This window comes from Stegodyphus dumicola, chromosome 5 (assembly GCF_044657685.1).
Source record: "Stegodyphus dumicola isolate Sdum_Otavi_A_Nest chromosome 5, ASM4465768v1".
NCBI lineage: Eukaryota > Metazoa > Arthropoda > Arachnida > Araneae > Eresidae > Stegodyphus > Stegodyphus dumicola.
The window spans coordinates 56,993,786-57,018,183 of record NC_140772.1 but is presented as its reverse complement, the minus strand read 5'-3'; the positions used below and the strand labels follow the sequence as shown (position 1 = coordinate 57,018,183).

Genomic DNA, 24,398 nt, shown 5'->3' with positions numbered 1-24,398 from the left:
TATCCGGAATGATCTATAATCCGGACCTCAAAGCCACGAACTTTACGCTTTTTTTTTTTTTTTTTTTTTTTTTTTTTGTAAAATTTTATACCCTTTAGATCACAATTGCTCTATATTTCATAAATTACGGTTTCGTATTTTTAATTGAATAATTTCTGCATGCCATCTTACCAGATTTAAATTGATGATCTATAATCCGGAAAAAAACCCTAATCTGAAATCGCCGAAGTCCCGACGAGTCCGGATTACGGGCTTTGTACTGTACTATATTTTTGGTTACGTACTACTATATGCAGTTTAATAGCATTAAACACTGCAAACTCAATTAGTTTTAAATTAATTAAAATGACTTTTATATCAAATTTTTAACCACAGTGTGACTAGCATTCAAAACTAAATATTTTCACCTATTTCCAAGCACTACAAGAAACTATGTTTTTGCTGTCTCATGTAAAAAAATCATACTCAGAAATTCAAGGGCTGCAAATATTTATATTTCACGTTAAGTCAAAAGACTGACATTAAAGAGAGAGTTATGCATCTCTTAGATGTAAGATTTATCAATATTTACGTTTAATTGTTAATATCATAATTTTAAGATAAAAATATATTACTTTTAAATTAATCTGGGAACAAAGCGATATAAATGCATTCCATTTCTTCATTATTTGATTTACACATAGGATTTTGACATATTGATTCTTTTTGCATTTGTTATGCATAGACATATATAGAAAGATGTTCAATGTAAAAATTTTCAGCAATTAAGAAATACTCATCTTCATAACCAAACATTTGTTTCATAAATTTAAAATACTCACTAAAATGTCTTCAACAAGATACTCCAGATTACTAATATTAAATTTATGTATTAATAAGGACTTTTTCAATTTCCGGGTTTTTGTTTGGTTTTTAAAATGATCATTATCATAAAAAGTTTTGATAATTGGTTAATTGAACTAAGAAAAATCCTGCAATGCTACAACAGTCTTTTCATCAAAATGTTTAACTGCGGTAGAAACAGTTTGCCTTTCTAAAGAAGTTGAATGTAATACTTTTTTTGAAAGTGCCTGAGTTATTTGTATAGAATGGTACTGCTCTCAGGTATATAATTTTTTTCAAATGGAATAGACTTGCATAATACAGCTTATTATCTGTATCATTAAAAGATGATTTGATTGGTTTCAGGTTCAACCTGTTATTCCTTATACATTTCAGTAAATAAACTAAATCAAATAGTGAAAAAAAAAAAATCTTTTTTTCCAAATAACATTCATTTTTAATAGCAGAAACTATATGACCATTTCATAGCATTTATGGTTAACATAGTTGTCGGAAGTTATGGAAACAACCTTGAAGCCACAATCTTGAAAAAATTTTAACACCTGTAAAGTCTGAATTTTTAAATCGTTTGGCTTTAGATTATGGACATGGAACATAACAACAACTTTATTTAAAGATAAGCTTGAAGAAATCATAATGGTTTGTATTGTAGAAGCTTTTTGAGGAACATCTGTACAAAACAAACCTTCAATTTTACCGTAATAATAAGTTTAATACAAATCTTTTCAAGTAAAAGATTCCCAACCTTTTCGTGATTTTGTAGTTGTGAAGATTTATGAGATAAATACTTTGCATTTAACCTTGTTCTCGGAGGTTAAATGCAAAGTATTTCTCTCTTGAGTATCCAGTATTTAATGTCAACTTTTTTAAGTAGGAAGGATGCCGTAAAATCAAGGACGAGTTTTTTTCTATTCGAGAATAACACGTAGGAAGACTGCTATAAAATAATTTGAAAATTCATGTCATCATTTTAGCTGTGTACGTTGGGCATTTAGCTTTTAATAATGAAATCTTTTCCCTAAAAAATTTAATCGTTATATCATAATCTGTTCTGATGTATTTTCAGAACACTTCTGAAGAGTTTCAGTTACCAAATCAAGCATTTCTACCACTATTTTTGACGTTTTCTTATAACTGTGCAATTGATTTGAAAAGTTTTCAAATTTTGACTATTTTTTACATAGTATATCTTTTCTCAAAAGCCAGTAAGACGTATTTGTTATATTTAAACCTTCACGAAGAACTGAAACAGTTAAATCATGCTCGACTTTAAATGAGACAGTAACTGCTGGGTAATATTCCATTTCAATGCGCAAAAATAAATAAATAAATAAATAAAAATAAGCAATCAGATGCTTTTATTATTGTTCATGTATTTGATAATACAAGGTCTGGCTATTAATTTCCAAGACTGACGTAACTGTAGGAGAACGAAAAGTCGGAAGATGGCGCTAATGATTACATATTGAAGAGCGTTTTCTTGCGCATGTGCAGTGCAATCGGCGGCATTCTGAAGTAAGTGGTTCTCGTGGAAAGGCGCATTAAAACGTAGCTCTTAAATTCCTATTGTCGAAGTGAAAATGGAGCAAAGAATGAACATTAAATTTTGCTTCAAATTGGACAAGACAGCTGCGGAAACCTACGAAATGTTAAAAAAAGTTTACGGCGAGGAAGCGTTATTCCGCTCAAGAACTTATGAATGGTTTGAACACTTTCGAGACGGGTGCGAAAGCGTCGAAGATGATCCACACACAGGTCGGCCGCAGTCCGTACACACGCCGGAAGTAATTGAAAAAGTTCGCGATTTGGTGAAATGTGATCGTCGATTGACTTTTCGAGTAATCGCCAATGAATTGAACATGGACAAAAAGATAGTTCGGCGAACTTTAACGCAAGACCTAGGCAAACGCAAGATTTGTTCCAGATTCGTTCCTCACCATTTAAGGGACGAACAAAAGCAACTGAGACCGGACGCATGTGGTGAACTAATCGACAACGCTGATGCTGACCCTGCGTTCCTGGATAGGATAGTCACGGGAGACGAGTCTTGGTGTTATCAGTATGACCCTGAAACCAAGCGTCAAAGCTCCGAATGGCAGTCTCCAAGTTCACCAAGGCAGAAAAAATTTCGATTTGAAAAGTCCAAAATCAAGGTCATGTTAATCGCTTTCTTCGATTGCGATGGACTCATTCATGATGAATTTCTTCCTCCTAACATGACTATCAATGGAGAGTTCTACAAATACTTCGTTCGAAAACGAATTCGTAGAGTGAAGCCGCATTTTCAACAAAATGGGAGTTGACTGCTGCTACATGACAATGCCCGCCCACACATTGCGTTGCCTGTGAGGCGATTCTTAGCCCAGCATGGTGTCGTTGAAATGCTGCACCACCAGACCTAGCATCCGCAGACTTTTTCCTGTTTCCTAAGCTGAAAAATTCGATGAAGGGAACAAGATTTCAGGATGTCGAAGCCATCAAGAAAACTGTAACGTCACTATTAAAGAGCATTCCAAAAGATGACTTTAAAACTTCTTTCCGAAATTTGTACAGCCGAGCACAGACGTGCATTGCGGCTGATGGGGATTACTTTGAATCATATTAAATGGCTATGTGTTTAACCTTTTTTCCTTCTGAGTTATTCCATGAGTCCTGGAAATTAATAGCCGGACCTTGTATATTGCTGTAAAGTTTCAAAAATTCTGAAAAGGAGACAATGTTATCTGCAGCACACAGTTTTTTTAAATTAATTTCTCACCTTTCCTTTATTCCTCTTGTCCTGTCTTCTGGTGTCTTTAACTTTTGTGGTAAAGGGCAAGATAAATATTTAGGTTAGCCGCAAAAAATAATCGGATATGCATCTTTTGATAAAACTGGCGCTCTTCTTTGAAGTGTTAATATTGTCTCATTAGGTCGTGTTGCTTTATCATCTCTTATGATGAAACGTTCATCAAAATGTGCACACAAGCACATGATCCTGGTACAAAGTATTTCCTATTAATTTTACTAATCCATGCTTTACACAGCAGTTCATCTTTGGGGAACTTAAAAGTTGTAATATGCTGTTCATTTGGCTAAGTAATTTGACTGGCATCCCGGAATGCTACATTTTCGCGGCATCTGTAAAAATTCAATTAACACTGTATTATGCACCTTAATTAAATAATAACTAAAGGGAAAGGAATTACAGTAAATTATTTAATACTATATAACTAATATGCTGTAGATTATAATTATTAATACACCCCTATTTAAACTTAGTGAATGTACAAAATATATGTACAAGCTCGAGCTCAATATTTTCTAACTTTCAAGAACGTTTTCATTATTATTACTGTCTAATTTAGAAGAAGAAATTATTTTAATAAAAAATTATGAGATTCGTGTTTGATACATAGTTTGAAAATGAAAAAATACAAGAGAAATTTACTGGATTGTTATAATATTTAACATGAGTGTTATGGCATATGTAATAAATATGATTAGAGCATGAATAAAAATAGGGTGGGAATCCCTTTATCAGGTTTTTTTTTTTTTTTTTTTTTTTTTTTTATCATCACTAACTAACTTTTAAGAAGTACAAGTCAAACAGAATCAATTTAAGGAAAACATTAAAGTTAGCCAGCAAATAAACTTAACTTTCCACACATCTTGTTAAAAATTAAATTTACTATAGTTAATGCTACATAACTGCTTAATCGTAAGCTCTGTTTACGCTCATACAGTTTGAAGATGGCTGTAGTACGATTGCTCTCGCTCGTGATGTCATATCTGGGGAGTCATATCAGGTCTCGTGATGTCATATCAGGAATCCTTTGGATTCGGCCTTCTCCCATCAAGATGGTTTTGATCTAAGGGCTCGAATTTCTTCTTTGAATACTATTCGCTGTACTAGCGTTACCATTGCTAGCTTGGCATACGTAAATTCATCTCTAGTAATAGGACCTGATGACCTCTTACTTTGTCGACAGTTGGAAATAAACCTATAAATAGAATACGAATTAGTTTAACAAAACTATTACTTAAAGAAAGAAAATAGTTAATGAAATCAGCACTAGAAGTAATACTAAGAGAAATTTCTGAAGATTTTTTCAATTCGCATTCGTAAAGTTGGTCCTTAACATCCAAACTAGCCTTTTCTATAACATACATGTCAAGATTAGAAGGTCCATTGAACCATAATTCTGAAGATAAAAGTTACATAGGTTCGACTCCACGAGAAACCAAATCAGCAGGATTCTCCTTAGAACTGATATGTTTCCACTCGAAGTTTTCAGATAACGACTGAATTTTCGCAGCACGATTCCCAACAAAGGTTTTGAGTTGATGTGATGAAGCATTTATCCACGCTAATGCTATTGTCGAATCCGAATAGAATGTTACCTTTTCGATGTCTATATTTAGTGAAGTCAGAACTTTTTTAACAAGCTTAGCGAGTAGAAAACAAGCTGAGAGTTCTAAGCGTGGTAAAGATAAAGTCCTTAAAGGGGCTACTCGAGATCTGCTTGCCAGTAGCTTTAAACAAGGGTTATCTTGAGTGGCATTTAGGTAGACCACTGCTCCATACGCAGATGTTGAAGCATCGGAGAAACCTACGACAGCCCTTTTTACGGTTGTAGAATGCAGAGCGTATCTTCCTATCTTAAGACTTTCCAGTACCTTTAACTTTAAAATGAAATGATTCCATTCACTGGCAAATGGTTCAGGTAATTCCTCGTCCCAGTTCAGTTTTAAAGACTATGCACTGACTACCAATAAGTATTTGGACACCTATGATAGAAAAGAAAAACTAACTTTATTCAAAATCAATAGTTGGTAGAGCCTCCACGAGAGGTAATTACAGCGTGGACCCTCCGGGGCGTACTTTCCACAAGTCTTTGTATGACAGCTAGTGGTATTTTCTTCCACTCGGCTTGGAGAAGACATAGAAGTTCCTTCACCGATTTTGCACGGGTAGTGCACTCCTGAATTCGGCGATGCAACTCGTCCCAGAAGTTCTCGATAGGGTTCAGGTCTGGACTCTGGGCAGGCCAGTCCATTCGATGAACTCCATTGGCACCATACCAAGCCTTGGTTAACGTCGAAACATGACAACTGGTATTGTCATCCTGAAAGTAACAAGGGTCCAACCCGTAAAACTGCCACAACGTAGGAAGCACATTGTCATCCAAAATAGTGCAGTAGGCATCGGAGTTGAGCTTACCATGAATGGGGACCAAGGGTCCCAGCCCATACCAGGTCAAACACCCCCAGACCATAATTCCACCTCCGCCGAACTTGACCGTTGGCACAATGCATTCTGGCAGGAGACGCTCTCCAGGTAGACGCTAAACCCAGACCCTGCCATCCGAACGGTAAAGGGTGAACCTTGATTCGTCACTCCAAAGAACCCATTTCCACTAATCCACGGTCCAATTTCGATGTGCTTTGCACCACATTAACCGAGCAGCGCGGTTGGACTTTGTAATCAAAGGCTTATGGGCAGCAGCACGACCATGAAAACCAAGCAGATGTGCTTCCTTACAATGGTATTCATTGAAACAATACTCCCGGATGCCTGTTGAAACTCCTCGCGGATGGGGGCCATCGGTTGGGTGCGGTTCTTCCGAATTTCTCTGGACAGCACTCGTCGGTCTCTATCTCCCAGTTTCGTTGGTCTGCCGACTCGGGGCACATTCCGACAATCACCGCTCACCTTCCACTTCTTAATCACATAGGCCACTGTCGATTTTGGGTACTTCAGATCGATAGCTATGTCCCTTAAGGATCGGCTACATTTGTGTTACCCGATAATTATACCTTTCTCGAAATCAGAGAGCTCCGAACTGCGAGGCACCTTGCCTGCGACTAAAGCCGATGCTGTTTCCTACACGATATATACCGGCGGAGTCCGTGACGTTTCTTAGGACCGCAGATATCGTCATTTGCATAGGTGTCCAAATACTTATTGGTAGTCAGTGTAATTTCTGAAGAAATATTTTTGCTTTACAGATGACTGGCCCGATAAAGCCAATAGGGTCATACAACCGTGCAATGACAGAAAGGACTTCTTTTCTGTAAAAGATGACTTGCCTTGGAAAGCGACTTTAAAAGTAAAGATGTTGGATTCCGGTTGCCAAATTATGCCAAGAGTTTTCATAAATTCAGTAGAATCAAAGTGAAACTCTTCCTTATATACTAAAATGTCTAATACACTTTTAGAGTTAGAGTGCCATTTGTGTAAAGACATTACAACAGCTTTCGAATATCTTTATTAGTTGATTCTTTAATTCAATAGCAGACTCAAAATCAGAGGCTCCTGTAACTATGTCGTCCATATAGACATCAGAAAGAATCACTTCAGAAGCTAAAGGGTATTTCTGCTGTTCATCCAAAGCTAACTGTTTTAGAGTTCTTATAGCTGGAAATGGCGCACATTAAGTCCCATATGTTACAGTGTTCAATCTAATAATAGGTGACTCGTCTTCATACTCTTTCCATAAGGATACGTAGAAGATTCCTTTGCGATGAATCGATTAAAATATGTCTAAACAGTTGTTTAATATCGGCGACCAGTGCTATTTTATGTTTACGAAATCGAACACTAAGTTTATCTGGCATATTGTCCATCAAAATAATTGGAAAATTATGGCTGGTACGAGGAAAATGATGTAAAAATCACAGCATTAATTCTTAAGCAGGTGAAAATTCTGTAATCGTTTGCTGCTGGCTGTTCGCTGATGATTGGTCGAAATCCTAGGTCGTCAGTATTTCCGAAGAGAGGACGTAAACATCGTGTATATGATCATGTTATTGTAAATTTAAATCAAATCTTAAGCTTGCCTGATTAAATATGAATAAACGAATCTCCTCAGATGATTTCGTAATTCAGAATCTGGGCAAAGTTTGTGGTCTTGTTCGTCGCGGCTTTCTGGAAGAAGTTCGAATTGAATTTATGTAAAAAGTATAATTACGGATTTGGTATTTAAATAGCTAATGCTAGTTGAATTATAAATTAAATTGTTTTATTTCCCGTGCATTGCAGCGCGTGACGAATATTAAAAGAAAGCTAAGCCGGAAAATTGAAAATACAAGAGCGCGTGCATTTAACATTTAATAAATATCTCTTTTTGATTTCGAGAAAGTTCCAGAAAATTCTCGCGCGCGATTTAAAATCATATAAAAAGGAGGAAAACCTCTCAATTCGACCATTCCTGAACAAATCCTCATGGAGGCGCACAACTTCTTCGAAAAAATGGATAATTCTCCAGTGCACACGCTAAGAGAACTCGGTAATTATGACCCTACGGTGGACAGCGTGGTGAAGAGACCTCGGTCAATTGACCATAATGCGTGGTGGTGATGTAAATATGTAAATAGTGTACATGTGAAGTTGTGTTTTGTGCTCTATCTAACCTTATTTAACTAAGTACTGTGTTACTGCCAAAATTAGCTATTTGCCTGGAAGCAGGCTAGAGACTCTGAATTAATTAATATGTGTTAAGGACTGTGTATTCTGTGATCTCACCACGCCCACTGCTGTGGTTCTACTCCTGATTACCTGCTGGACTGCGCACCCTATCTCAGTGATCTTACGCTACTATCCTGACCGAATGCATCATGCAAGGACTTGAATGCTGGATGATTTTGTTTTCCAAGTACTAATTTCCCAATTTTCATATATTCAGCTTGACTTCGCCACGGAATGATTGCACCTTGTTCTAATGTCACGCCCCCGGGCTAGGTGTGGTAGCACCTTAATGTACTAAAAACCGTGAATGGCCTTTATAGGCTGCACAGATTGTACAGGTCAAAACTCAACGTAGTTGTATACCTGAAGTGAATCAGAAATAAAATAAAATAAAATTCGATGATTTTAGTTAGTTTGTTGTTGTTTTAAGAGTTTGTTTAGAAAACTGCTCTTGTTGACTGTAGCGAATTCACGGATTAGCTTCTTTAGCTGTTTTGAATTATGTTCTCTTGAACATTTGAATAGTTAAAAGATAACTACTGTGAGGTATTGCAATACTGCACGAATATCTGAGGATATTTAAGCATTTTTGTTGTGATAATAATAAATTTTGTTCATTTTTCATCGGACTTGTGCATTCATTTCGTAACAAACCCGTATGCATTCAACAATTTTTCGTGGCAGCGGTGGGATTTGAATGCCAATAACAAGAGCGATGGAAGAACAGTTAAGGCAGTTGATATCAGCCTTTACCTCGTTTAAAGAAGAAATGAAATCTATCCAGGAAAAGATCGAAGTTGGCCAAACATCTTTTAAAGAAGAAATTAAAGAGAAAATGGATGCTGGTAAAAAATCCGTTAAGGAAGAGATGAAGGCCATTCCAGCTGGTCAATTAACTTTTAAAGATGAAATAAAAGTTGTTAAGGAATCTGTTAAAGAAGAAATAAAAACTCTACGAGTAAAGATTGAAGAAAGTCAATACGAAATGAAAAGAGAAATTGGCCACTGGTCATCAGTGACCTGTGGATTTTTTACAAATTTTTAGTACAATATTTTAATTTAGCTTTTATAAAATGAGTAGAATTTTACTGTTATGAAATTAATTCATATAAATTATCACTATTTAATGGGTTTTGATTATATAGAGTAGGGCTACCAATATTTTTCACTCTAACTATAATACCCACTGTTTTCTGTGAGCACTGTTACAGTTTACCAGTGCACATAAAAATATATATAATAATCTAATGATGCAAATAAATTGATAGCCATGCAGACGATTGTACTTTTCATGTGAGATGCAATCTTTCCTCATGTTAAAAGAGATATGAACAAAATAAATAAATTAATTAAAAAGAAAATAGAGGAGCATAAGAGAAATGCATGGCAGGAAAAATTCAGAACCTTAGTCCGAATGCTGGCACTCTCTGGACGTTCATGCGAAACTTGAAAAGGCAGCGTACATGCAATGATAAAGACAAATCGATATATAAATAATAATAAAAACAAATCGGTGGACCATTTAGAGGAGCAGTTCAGACCTAACAGGATGCCCAGGGACATGAATTTTGTCTATATACATGCTACTTTGTTAGGCATTGGCTTAATACCCACGCTGCTAAGAGATACATGGCCACTGCTACTGCCAGTGATATCAAAGAAATCACAAAGAAGCTTAAAGTCAAAAAGCCCCCTGGCATAAAGGGTATTAATAATCACGCACTTAGAAATCTGCTCTGCAATGTTATGACACAATTCACGAGCATTATCAATGTGTGTCTTAGTCAATGCTATTTTCCCACAAAGCGGAAAATCGCAAAAGTTATTTTATTGCCTAAGCTCGGCAAGGATAGCACTAAGCCAGATGGGTACAGACCCATTAGCTTGCTTTCAGGACTAGGAAAGATCTTTGAGAGAATAATCTACAGCAGATTGAAGAACTATATTGAAATACAGCCTCCGGAACAATTTGGTTTCTGGAGAAAGCTTTCAACTACAAAGCAGCTGGTTCGGCTCGTTGAGTTTTGTGCGGATGCGCTCCACAAGAAACAAAATGTCGCCTTACTCATGCTAGACGTCGCGAAGGCATTCGACCGCATCTGGCATGAGGGGCTTATTTATAAACTTATAAATCTCCCTATGGATAGAGAGCTGATTCAGCTAATTATGTCTTTCATCACTAATAGGAAATTCACTGTGGCTATTGGAAAGGACTTCTCCAGTTTATGCACCATGAATGCAGGCTTCCTACAAGGGTCCATTTTAGGGCCCATCCTGTATTTATTTTATGTTCATGACTTTCCTAGGGCTCACATTTACAGAAATCACTTTCTTGGGTGCTATGCGGACGATACGGCATTAGCCGTAAAGGCCGCAAACGCACACCTTGCAATCAAGAAGTTACAGGAGCTTCTGCCAGAGGTAGAAAAGTGATGTACGACGGGAAGGATTGCCAGCAAGTCGCAATTATTAATAATAAGGAGGAAAAATACACAGTTGAATTCTTATTCTCTGAAGAGATTCCTAGAGTCAGTAAGGCGAAATATTTAGGAGTAATGCTAAATGAAAGATTAAAACGGGGAGATCATATTACAGAGGTCAGAAGAAATGTTTTCTCTGTTGTAAATAGTCTCATCCCTATATTGGGCAATTATTCTAGCTTAGACCTCAGGAAAAAGTGGCTAGTATATGTCACGGCAATTAGGCCGTTGATGACTTATGTGTCGCTGGCCTGGTGCACGGCTACCAAGGAGGATATAAAAAGACTTCAAATTATGCAAAACAGTCTTAAGGCTTATCACTCACGCACACTTTTTGTGAGCAATGCTACACTGCACTGTGATTTAAAACTGGACACTCTAGAAGAGCACCTGAATAAGATTAACAGAAAATTCTTCACGGAAGTTCTGAACTGTGACCATATGAGTAATTTTGATATCTTTACCTACGAAATATTGAATGAGGACTCCAAACTACGTCCACTTGAGGCCCACCTTATCAGGGACCCGAACTTTCCCACCTAGTGCCCACTTGTAAATAATGTACATAGTGTGTTTATTAGCATTCTTAATTTTGTATCTTACTCATTTATTGTACTGTGTATTTCTTAATTTCACTAGTTTTATTCAGATCTGTTACTCTCATTTTATGACTCCCACTTAGTCACGCCTTACTGGTCCTGTTACTTGTTAGCGAGCTCTTGCGTTGCTGATCTTCGTATCCTTCATCCGTCTTTGCTCCTCCTTACGGCGGACATTATGTGAAGATAGTTCTATGCTATTGCGCCTATCTGGCATAAATTTTATTGACCCAGATAAACTATTGATTTCAGTGGTATTTTGGCTATAAGTTATCAGTCAATTCCAGATGCTACTCCATGTACATTTCACAAAAATTGACAAGTTTCGCCTAGTAGGTGCGGCGTAAATCGCCTTAAGTAAAAACTTAAATACCAACGCCTTAGGGCAATTTACCAACAGAGACGGTTAAAGTAGCGGTAGGCTACTAATTGCCGTCTAGCCTTTGACTCGATTTCGATCTTCCCTAACATAGATAAGAGACTAATAAGTCTATAACTTGCAGGTTCTTCCGGGGGTTTGCTAGGTTTCTGGATAAGGAAAATGCTGGCGTGTTTCCATGCTGTAGGAAAGTAGGAGCGTGAGAGACAGGTGTTGTAAATATTGGTTAATTTGGTGATCAGGCAGTGCGGCAGATATTTAAGCATTTTGTTGGTTATCTTGTCTACTTCTGGAAATTTTTTTTTGCGTTTGCATGCTTGACAACATCCTTAACTTCCTGAGGAGAAGTGAGTTGAATAATGTTACATAGAGAAGGTGTGTCGAGCCAACGTTGCACCTCATCATCAATTACTGACTCGTTACCAATTGAGATTTCGTTTCGCACGAACTGTTCGCTGAGATGTTTAGCGAAGGTATCAGATTTTTCCTGATGAGAATAAGCGAAACTGTTTTAAGTAGACGAGATTGATAAAAGTCCTTCTTGAGTTTTCGAATGAATTTCCAAAAAGAGCCGTCCTCCAAATTTAGATTATCAATTTTATTGTTCCAGAGTTCTTTCCGATGCTCACTGATAAGGCTTTTAATATGTTTGAGAATAAAATAAATATTATGAAATTTCTCGAGTAGCGTTAAATGTTTTACGCTTATAATAACTGGACATATCTGAAAGAAGAAAAGTGGCATTTTAGTTACGTTTTACTAACAGTTAGCTTTTTTATTTTTAATGTCTCATTTTTTATACACTTGCTCAGTCTAGTGGTTTAGTAAATAGCAAGTAGATTTTATGTCAAGCAGCATAGATTAAAATGAGCATTAAAATCATAATCAGCATGATTCATAACAAAAGACTGTCTGTTGTCACCGCTCCTGCTTGCCTAAAGAGAGACCTGCTGATCAAAACAAACCTGAAAGGCCTGATGTAGGCACAGATAAAGTGTTTTGAAAGTTAGCTGAGCTCTGTCTGACGCAGTTTGTGCCGTAGCTTCGTGTAGAGTTCCAGGGGTTGTAACTTAGTTAATATACTTTAAGGTTCTATTAAGCCACTAAAGCACTAGAGGTCAAGTTGTTTTGCATTATTTTAAATTTCACTAGATGCGAAGAATAAGTTTTACATGAATTTTTATATTTTTGTGTTTTACCTTGTGACCACTGTAAAGGTTACTGAAAGCGAATAACTCGCTTTAATATGCAAAGATAATTTTTAATGGTAAGCACTTAGTTATAATTAAATTAGGTATTAGATAACCTTAGTCATATGGATTTACATGGACACTCTTAAAATTAAATTTATTTTTTAATAATATTTGTTAAAAAAACCTATTAATATCACGATCTAATAAAATTTCACAGTTTAAAATACATGCAATTTATGACATTGATTTTTAAACAATATTATGATAATTACACATTAAACATTTATGTTTTGTAGCAACAAAATAATTATGCATAGTGTTCAATTTAATTTGGTTCAATAACTCTATCGTCATAATAAACTGAAATGTCAGCAGCGGTAATGGAAATTATCAGAGCTGATAGGAACTAATACAGGAAGCAAAGTGGAGGTTAGTAACACTCTCTTCGTCTTACACTCCAAAAACCTGAGTTTAAAAACTGTCTCAGTGATTTGCATTCTGGTGAGGAAATAGAAATGGGAAATTATAGTAAAAGCTGAAATTGTTAACAACTGGGTAATTTATATAATAATAACTAAATATATCTGAATAATATTTTTTTCTCTTTACATAATTAGTTCGTTTCTTCAATATGCTTCCTTTTCACTTTAGAATTTTTGGATTTAATTAAAGATTTCTGTTATTCTGAAAGATAAAATGCACTTAGAATGTATGGAAAAAGCTGCTTATTTCTTTAGTAATACGAACATTCAGAAGAAATATGGAATACATATGATAAGGTCCGGTCACAGAGCTAATGTGGTATACTTTTTAGAATTTAGTGACACACCAAGCAACAAAATTTACAAATGGCAAAACTTTTAGAATTTTGGATGAATTTAGAAAGGCACCAGGCAGCAGAATTTAGGATCCCCAGCCCTGTGTATGATGCATTAAGATATATTACATGAATCTTTTGAATTGTCAGTTTTCAATTTCTTTATTAATAAAAAAATTCCTTTCTATACTGCCTGTCCATATGATAAGATTAGAAGTAATTTTTGATATTCTCCATGCTTGTGTCTTGTGAAAAGTAGAGAAACAGAAAACTGATGCATATTCGGAGAATTAGAACATTCTGAGAAATGAAAAGAACTCTTACCATGAAAAAATTAAAAAGACATTTTTAATTAATTACATAGCTATTTTGCTTTTGCTAAAAACTGTTTCAGAAATTGTGCTTTATAGCAGTGCTCCGCAACCTTTTCTCACCTGCGACGCACAAAAAATCTTTCTGGAATTTCGTGGCACACCAAAGAGTTCCGAGTTATCAAGGAAGTGCCGAAAAAATTCAAATGCTGACACACTTACAATCACACACACAACCACACAACAGTGAAATATATAAAAACATTTAAAATAGACATTATTAAGGAAAAAAAATTGTCATTGTGTATTAAATACATGATAAAAAATTGCAAAATGTCAAATACATGTATTTGATTGCGGCACACCTATATCCTACTCATGGCACACCGGTTGCGAAGCACTGCTTTATAGCATTATACCTTGCTTATTTTTCAGATTGAAAACATTATATAATATGTGGCCAAAATGGAACTTTATAATATATGACAGTGAAAAATAAAATTGCTTCATTTTAATGTTTTTTTTTTAAAATATTATTCCAATTACCATTGTATTAATGAAATTGATCAGTGTTAGAATGTTTTAAAAAAGTCGGCAAAAATTTCCCAGATTTCGAAATTAAAAATTTTCCATATAAACCGATCTTAAAATCGCCAAATTTAGAACCATTTAATAAAAGAATTCCAAAAGCAGAAAGTTGTTTGCCAATTCACACTCAAAATGGCAGTCGTAAAAAAAAAAAAAAAAAAAAAGACAGAAATTTCAGATTATTAAAATTGGGGACCTTCTGCCGATTTTGGCCGAAATTAAGGACTTTTAAGGACCAAAAATCTATTTAAAAAAACTTAACAACTTTTAAGGACCGTACGAACACTGCTCTAATGAATCCCATGTTTTCAGTGCCTGAAGAAATTCTTGGCAGGACAGCGATTCACGTGCGATGATGAAGCAAGACAGCAGTCTGATGGTGGTTCCACAGTCACAGAAGAATTCTACCAGGAAGTGCCGAAAAAATTCAAATGCTGACACACTTACAATCACACAACAGTGAAATATATAAAAACATTTAAAATAGACATTATTAAGGAAAAAAATTGTCATTGTGTATTAAATACATGATAAAAAATTGCAAAATGTCAAATACATGTATTTGATTGCAGCACACCTATATCCTACTCATGGCACACCAGTTGCGGAGCACTGGTCTAGTGAAAGGTAGAGAAAATAAAGGGAAGATAAACATGTTAAGAAAAAGATTCTAGTATCGGGAGTAAAACATTCAAATATTATCTTTTCATTGTTCTCCCAGACATTCTCCAAAGGGTAAGAAATTCATCGCAAACTTTCTGTAAAATACATCCATTATGTGTCGATATCATGGAGATATTTTTCATTTTGTCACATATTTCTCAAATCTTCTAGAATTGTGAGTCTCTGACGAGTCTTTCACATTGTTTCCCACTTCTGGCTGAGTTTACGTCTGGAGAATGCCATCTCAAGCCTATAACACAGACTGCTAGTTGCCAAGAGTGAAACATGGCGGGGGTTCTGTTATGGTTTGGGCAGCCATATCGTGGTTCTTCTCTGCTAGCCCCATGATAACTGTGTCAGGGCACATGACTGCCAAGACTTTATGTGAACATTTTGGCCGATCAAGTTCATCCCATGATACAAACTTTGTTCCCCGATGGTGATGGTGTCTTCCAAGACGACAAAGCCCCTGTTCACACAGTTCACATTGTCCAGGACTGGTTTTCTGAGCACGAGTATGAGTTGTCCCATCTTCCCTGGCCACCACAGTCACCAGACCTGAATATTATCGAACCTTTGTGGTCTACATTGGAACGGAAAATGCGTTCTCGTTATCTGAACTTGCCACCATTTTGCAGGAAGAATGGTATAATATTTCCTTGGCAAACATACAGGAACTGTATTTATCCATTCCCAGAAGACTGCAAGCTGTTTTGGATGCCAATGGGTTTCCTACACCATATTAAGCAAAGAAATATGTTTTTTTAAAGGTGTTTTCATATTTTTGTCCAACCCCTGTAGAATTTATGATCTACAAAGATTGTATCAGGTGGGAAAATGCCTATTGCCAACTCTGTGTATGATGCATTGAGACATATAAGATTATCTTTTAAATTGTCAGCTTCCAATTTCCTTATCAATAGAAAAATTCCTTTCTATAAATGCCTGTCCATGTGATAAGATTATAAGCATTTTTTATAGTTTCCATGCCTGTGTCTAATAAAAACAGAATAGAAAAAATAAAGGAAAGATAAATATGTTAAGAAAATGACTTCTAGTATCAGAAGTAAAATATTCATATATTATATTTTCTTCATTGTTATTCAAAAAAGTAAGAAATTCACAAACTTTGTGTAAATTCCATCCATTACATGTTAATACCATGAAAACAGTTTTCATTTTGTAATATTTTTCTGGAATCTCCTAGAACATGGATCTATAAATCTTGCCTTCAAATAATGCAGTGTTAAGTGGAAGTCCCCCCCCCTTCTAAAGTTCTAAGTTGCAATGTCCAACTTAGAAATTAGATAGGGGTAATTTTTCTTCAGGATTACTCCTACCTATTCTGTAACAGCGAAAAGGCAGAAATATTTGGGAGAGGAGAAGACAGAGAGAGGAAAAACTGCAAAATTAATTTTATAGAGAAAACTGATGCATATTCATAGACATTCATATGGGAAAACTCTCACAATGAAAAAATTAAAAAGACAAAGACATTTTAATGAATTACATAGCTATTTTGCTTTTATAAGAATTGTTCTGTAAATTATGCTTTATAGCATTTTTTACCTAGTTTATTTTTCATATTCAAAATATTGTATATGTCGTCAAAAATGGAAAGCATGTCACTTTATAATATAAAAGAGAAAAATAAAAATGCTTTATTTTAATGTTATTTCTTAAATTTAATTTCAATATATTACCATTATTTTAATAAAGTTTATGCATATTACGTTATAGAAAATAGTCTGAAAATTCCGAAATCTGAGAAACAAAAATTTTCCACAAAAACTGGTCTTATAAAATCGCCAAAATGTTGATAAGTCACCAAATTTAAGACCACATCCCCAAAAGTGAAAACTTGTTTAACAGCGCTTCATTAGAAAAAATAAAATAATTTCGAAGTGCTCAAATTCTTGCCCAGAAACTCGAGTATCCCACTGTTCATATCAGAAATATGAAGAAATTATACCCCATTCAAAAGATAGTATGCTGAATTCTGTAAAATGGCCAGCTAGAAATTTTATGCATGTGTGCACTGTACTCTGCCAAATACATTTCCCACAAGAAACTTGTTGCATTTATAACAAATCATACGTCATAGCAATGACTACCGAGAACACATACGAAAGCTTTCCCTAAATGTTTTGCTCTTTAAAAAAGCTTGAAATTTGTTTTCAAATAATGAAATTAAGGAATACAAACTAGTTGCCAATTTTCTTTTTATTATGTATCATAAGAATAATACAAGAGCAATAAATACTAAAATAGAAAGATTTAAAAGTTTTGTTGAAAGAAAAAAAACTTAATGCAAGCTCCCAACTTGCATGTAAATCAACCCAAGGTAAAATCCTTTGATTCAGGGAACAATGTGCACATCACTTCAGAGACTTAGCATCTTTTCACACCTACAAAACAGAGGAGAGAATAGCATTTTAGTATAAAGTGTTTCTAGTAAAACAATAATTATGATATTAAATAAAACACTCATAACCTATATTATAATGGGGGAACAAACCAAATGTCATTTGGATTTTCAATACAAAAATTATTCTAGAATTTATATGACAATATTCATTTTTAATCTAATAAATTAAAAGTTCTTTTAAGGATTTTTTAATCAAATCTCAAAATGCTCTACATTAACCCTTCATTCTTGAAAAAATTTCTAAGAAAATGTAAAAGTAAAAAACTAACAGAATAGTATCCTCTTCAAAATAGGTCCCTTATACCTCCACTGATCCCTTCACTTCCTAAAACACTCCTAGAAGGCTTCTTTTGGAATGGTGTTTATCTGTGCTGCCACTTTCTACATTAGCTCGACGACTGTACTTTTTGTTTCCAAGTCATACCCATACACTATGACTCATCTCCAGTTATTACTGTGTTCAGAAACTCAGATCACTGCTGTTAGTATCCAGTAGGTGCTGTGTAACCTCAAGATGGAGTTCTTTCAGTTCTGTTGACAGCAGCTTGGATACAAATTTAACAGTCATTCTATACATATTCAAACTAGCTTACAAAATTATATGTGCAGAATCTTTACTGATCCCAACTTCTTTAGCAATTTCTCATATGGTCAAACTTAGCGAGAAGAGGTTTGTGCCGAATAGTGTATACCGATAACGTCAAAACCTTTAAAAGAGCGAAAAAAGAATTAAGAGCTATTGAACGAGGTGATGAAAAACAATAAAGTTCAAGAAGAGTTCTCTAAGCAAGGAATCAAATGGAAATTTATAACTGAGAGGGCTGCATGGTGGGAAGGCTTTTCGGAGCATATAGTTCAGTCTCTGAAGAGAATCCTAGGCAAATCATCCTTGACATTCACGGAATTAGAGACAGTCATAACAGAAGTGGAAGTTATATTGAACTCCAGACCTTTAACATTTATATACTTGGATGTAGGAGAGCCAGAATCTTTGACCCCTGGTCACCACTTAATAGGAAGATGGTTACTATCATTGCTGCAAGGAAGCTCTAAATTGACTTCAACAAGAGTATTACATGCCGATTTAAACATCAACAGATACTGGTAGAAAAAATCTGGAGAAAATGAAGACAGGATTATTTGATGAATTTAAAATCTGCTCATCATTCCAAACTGGCAAAAATGAAAACCTGTTTGAAGAAAGGAACTTTTGTATTAGTGCATGAAAATAAAATTCCAAGGCTGATGTAGAAGATGGGCATCATAATGGCAGTCTTTCCTGGAAGAGACGGCAAGGTGAGAGCCTGTGCTGTCCGCTTGCCCAATGGCCATACGATTAAAAGACCAGTGCAACTACTATACACAGTGAAGCTGGAATGTAATAAGGACAATTACAGCTATCGTCCTTCCGGGCCGGAGGATGTTGCAAATCTTGCTGAGATCCGATGGCGGAGTGACATCATCGTGAACTATGAACTCTCGCTCAGAGATCGCACGAGAACTCGGAATGGAGAAGTCACACGCTGTGTCGTGCCAAATTTAAACCATTTGCGTCTTCATTAAAATATGTTTGCATAAAGAATGTATTTATCATTTATGGATTATTCCCTTCAAGATTTGCAGATAGAGATGCAAAGAGGAGATCAATTCAAACAGTGGCCCTGGCAGAACCCACTGGGACAAGGTAAGCAGTTTTGTTTTACCTTGATTAATTAGTTAGAATTGTAATTAACAATAACAATAAGGGAAAAATAAATAATAATAACCAGAGGTGGTAGGAACTAATGCAGTGTGCAAGCAGAGGCCAGAAACTAATTCCGTTTTACAACCCCAAACCTTAGTTATGATAAACAACACCTTAATTTACATAATAACTGTACATATAATTAGGATACAATAACACGCCGAACAATGTTAATTTAGAAGTCAAACAACTTGCACTTTTGCAGCTGAGGATGACGATTCGGTCAAACTAGTCCTGTGAAAATTTGAAAATATAACGCTGATTTTTGTTGTTTGACTTCTAAATTAACTGTACATATCTCTGAAGAATAATTTTCTTCCTTTTTATGTATTCAGTTTTCTTCATTTTAGAATTTTTGCATTTAGAATGCATAGGAAAAGATGCTAATTTTATTTCTTTAGTAATATGAACATTCAGAATAAATATGAAATGATATATAATAAGGGCTGGTTACAGAGCCGGTGTAGCAGAATTTTTAGAATTTAGCGACACCCCTAGGAACGAAATCTAGAAATGGCAAAATTTTAAAATTTACTAAGGCAATTAAGGCAGCAGAATTTAGGATCCACAGAAATTGCATCAGGTGGGAAAATGTGTAGCACCAACTCTGTATTATGCACAGAACTGCAACTAGGGTTTTCAGCCCCTTAGGACAACTGAAGATTTTGCTCCCCCTTCTGTATGCCATAAATGAAAAACATTTCATTCTAAAATTTTGTAACATCAATTTGGCACCCCATGGATGCTGCACACGGGAACAGATGTGCCCCACCCTAGATACGCCACTGATTATATATTGAGACATAAAGATGAATCTTTTAAATGACCAGTTTTCAATTTCTTTATTAAGGGAAAAATTCCTTTTGATAAATGTCTTTCCAAGTGCGAGATTAGAAGCATTTTTGATATTTTCAATGCTTGTGGTCTCGTGAAAAGTAGAGAAAACAAAGGAAAAATAAACATGTTAAGAGAAAGACTTCTAGCATCAGAAGTAAAACTTTCAAACATTATGCTTTCGTTGCTCAGAAAATTCTCCAAAAACAAGTTTATCACAAACTTTATGTAAAATGCATCTATATTACGTGTTAATAGCATGGAAACATATTTCTAGAATCTTCTAGATTCACGAGTCTATAAATCAATTCCTCTAAACTTTCCAAGTTGCAGTCCTAAAGAAATATTACCCCTACCCGTTCTTTAACAGCACAATTCCAAAATATGTTTGGGGGGGGATTTAAGAGGGAAAAAGTATAAACTTAATTCTAGAGAGAAAACCGGTGCAAATTAGGGCAATTACATGAGAAAAACTCTTACCATGAAAAAATTCAAAGGCTAGCATTTTTAATTACATAGCTATTTTGCTCTTGCAAAGAATTATTGCATAATTTAAGCACTTATCACCTTGTTTATTTTTCAGATTCAAAATATTGCATAATAAGTCGCCAAAATGGAAAGTAATGTCACACTTTATAAAATGATAGCGAAAAATAAAATGTTTCATTTTAATGTTATTTGTCGAGTTTCAATATATTAACATATTTTAATGAACCTGATCAACGTTAAAATGTTTATAAAAAATCTGATGTGTGCACCACATGACTTCCTTGTACAAAATATTAAATTATACACATTTTTTCTTGCATTTCATTTAAACTTACTAGATTGAATTAAATCTACTTCATCGAGAGTGCATATAACACAATAGAATAAATGTACTCTTTAAAATTCATTCTATTTGTTTACCATAGCAACACTCTGGCCCTAGGTTCACTTAACAGCATAACATTTCATTCATTTTGTAACTCTGAATGCACAAAATTTATATCTTAAGAATTATCTAATCGTTGCCACATGTTCTATTCAAATACTATAAATCTAAAACGATGTATAAAAGAAATTAAGCAAAGGAAAAAAATTAAGTAAATAAAACATCTGAAAGGTTTAGGATTTTAAATAACGTCTAAAGGGGCGTTTTTTTAATGTTTTGTGTGTTACCTTTATTTATTAAATATCACGTTTTTTGCACTTACACCATAAAATTCAAATTAATAGCAATGTCCCCCCCCGAAGAGTGCATTTAAATCATACAGGTTTTTTTTTTTTTTTTTTTCAAAAATTTGTTAAAGTTTTAGAGGGGGGGGGGGTAAAAAGTTTTTCACACATGATTCAGTATTTCTCATTCAATCCTTGCTTCGCGATAAGGCAAAATACATAAAAACTAAAAATGTCTGTATTGAAAATTATGAAGTAAATCTTAAACACTTATTTCCTCAAATAAATTCCAGAATGGATTAAACATGATTTAATTTGCAATAACAAAAGGCATTATCTTTGCTATTGCAAAGCTTACTTTCTCTAGATTGGCAACAAATCTACTATTCTGCTGTTTCAAATGTAAACAAGCTATGGCCACCATCGAAAAAATTATTAGGCACTTAAAACAGCTTTTAAATTGTTGTAATTCTAAAAATATTGCATACAGATTTACTAAAGGCATAAAAACCTTAACCAGGAGATAAGAACACCACAATTCAATCATTTTTAAAGCAAAAAATGCACAATTTACAAACATACAAGAATAAAAACCTGAGATCACTGAGCCAAGTAACAGAGTAGATATATATACATATATTTATATACTTTTGGTGTGGTCGAATGTAACCAAAATACGAGGTGTATATCTACATGTTATAGCAGTCCTTTATACACAAAATTTCAACATTCTGAGGCTACTCGTTTTAGAGTTATGCGAGATACATACGTACAGACACCACGAAAAATTTTCTTCAAAATTCATTTTAAAGCAGTTTTATAATTTTTTTTGGAGGAAAAGAGTCTTTTATTCTGTCCTTACGTACAGATGTCTCACAAAAACATCGTTAAATTGTATTCGACAGCGGTGAAAATAGATAATTGCATTGAAATAGGATGCCTGAAACTTTTCGAAATTACAATACTTCCCTTTTTAGTTCGTACAAGGAAGTAAAAAAAGCCAAAAAATTCTCAATTTCCAAATTAATGTTATAAAAAGTCAAAAATTCGAAGATTTCCAAATTAAAGATTTTCTACAAAAAATTATCTTAAAAACCACCAAAATGTTGATAAGTCACCAAATTTGGAACCGCTTAATAAAGAATTTATGTTCCCAAAAGCGGTAAGTTGTTAAAGAGCTCTTTATTAGAAAAAATTAAATTAATTTCAAAATGCTAATGTTGCATTTCATACTCTGACACTTGAGTATTCCACTGTTTATATTAGAAATAGAAACAAATTATAATCCATGAAACTATTTACCCATTCAAAAGATAACTAACTATAGTTATCAAGGAATCCCCAAAAATATTTATCCAAATGCTAATTCACATTCAAAATGGCAGTCCTAAAAACAGACAGAAGAAATTTCAGATGATTAAAATTAAGGCTGTCCTGCCGAATTTGATCAAAAATCTATTCCAGAAAACGAAAGGAATGTTTAAGGACCATACGAACTCTGTTAAACTCTGCACAGGATCTAAATAATCTTCTCAAAACCTACAATATGTACTAAATTTGAGCAAGTTTAAAAATAACTTGCAAGCGCGAAATTTTCATTTCCTTGATAGATGATTTATGGAGATAACTTTTTTTTTTACCAATAATAACGACTTAACATTTCTGAGACTTCCTGAAGGTGGTGGCATATTCTCAGCTCAGACGAAATGAACTCTGTTCTTTACCCAGTTAGAACAGATCTTCCTCGTTCAAGCCATACTTTCATCAGCACAAAGGTAAAAACTCTTATTTATTCCCCTCTTCTGTGAATTCAAGTTCAATCATTATAAGTTCAACTTGATGAAAACCTATCCTGAAACTCACAGTGGAAGTATTTTTTAAGTTAAAGGAAAGTACTGTGTAAGTAGTACAACTGCTGTATAAATCATGCAAGTAACTAAGGCATCAAAACTCTTAAGAACTGAATAAAACATACAGGCAGAAAATTTTCCCCCTTTTTCTGCGTTTATCAATACATGCAACATTTAACTCCATTAGCCCAAAAAGAAATTCCATTCATGGCCATGTAGCAGAACAGAAGAGAGCATTTCTTATTTCTATTTACTATTTTATTACGGCATTTTACTACATTTTTAACAAGCAAGAGGGAAACCAATATAATTGTGTTGAATCAAACCTTTTTTAAGATATTTTACTTGCAGCTAATTAAAACATAAAATTAAAAATGTGATACAAATGAATCTTTGGATACTTAAATGATGTAATCTATAACAAATCTGAAGCAGATATTACAACATAATTAGGTTTCCTTCTACATCCAGCAATTATAACCTCTGCAAGAAACATAGAGAAAATAATCTAGATAACTATATACTGTACCCTTATTTTCAGAATCAGATATCTTCATAAAATATGACTTGCAAAGCCCTGGCCCATTTAACAAAAGCACATCTCTCTACCACACATTGCACTATCCATCACTTGAAATGCAAGAATCTGAAATGAATGAAAACACTTTTGACAAGTAACTCATGATAATTTAGTTATCTGAAATACTAGAAACAAGGCTTCTACTCAAGCAGGAGAATGAAATTCCCCTACTTTTCCAGGAGAGTTTCAAGAAAATTTTACGCTATCTGTGTAATACATGTTGGCTCTGCTGAGGGCAAATTATAGTACCACTTGAAAACACAAAAACTTGCCAGTTACATGTCTTTATACAATATATCCCCAAATAGGAATTGCTTCCTCCTCTGAGTATTGAGATTAGAATCTGCCCGATCGAGATTTAAAAATGTCTTTACTGTAGACATTTTGCAGCTAAAGAAAGAAGTATATTTAATGATGATTTAAAATGAACTCAAATATTTTATATTTATTTAGCAACATATGTAAGTAAAACATATGTGCA

The 24,398-nt window shown here is 34.5% G+C and overlaps 2 protein-coding genes across 3 annotated transcripts in view; one reads left to right on the top strand and one right to left on the bottom strand.

The window, feature by feature from the left end:
- The first annotated feature begins 2,423 nt into the window (after positions 1–2,423).
- LOC118199003 (protein GVQW3-like) lies at positions 2,424–3,146 on the top strand. The gene has a single exon (XM_035370780.2). It carries the CDS (start codon positions 2,424–2,426, stop codon positions 3,144–3,146), a length of 723 nt encoding a protein of 240 aa, XP_035226671.2.
- Positions 3,147–17,528: 14,382 nt separating this feature from the next.
- LOC118199004 (heterogeneous nuclear ribonucleoprotein 87F-like) overlaps positions 17,529–24,398 on the bottom strand; it is a 42,975-nt gene continuing 36,105 nt past the window's right edge. The window contains exons 10-11 of one of the 2 annotated variants that reach the window (XR_004759881.2): positions 23,867–23,983; positions 17,529–17,731 (exon numbers count right to left, since the gene is read on the bottom strand). The gene's annotated coding sequence lies outside the window, so the exon portion shown is untranslated. The remainder of the gene's footprint in view (positions 17,732–23,866; positions 23,984–24,398) is intronic. The other variant, XR_015041129.1, reaches the window with a different exon arrangement.

Coding starts and splice junctions, on each gene's coding strand:
- LOC118199003 (XM_035370780.2), top strand. CDS start 2,424: ATGGAGCAAAGAATGAACATTAAATTTTGCTTCAAATTGGACAAGACA.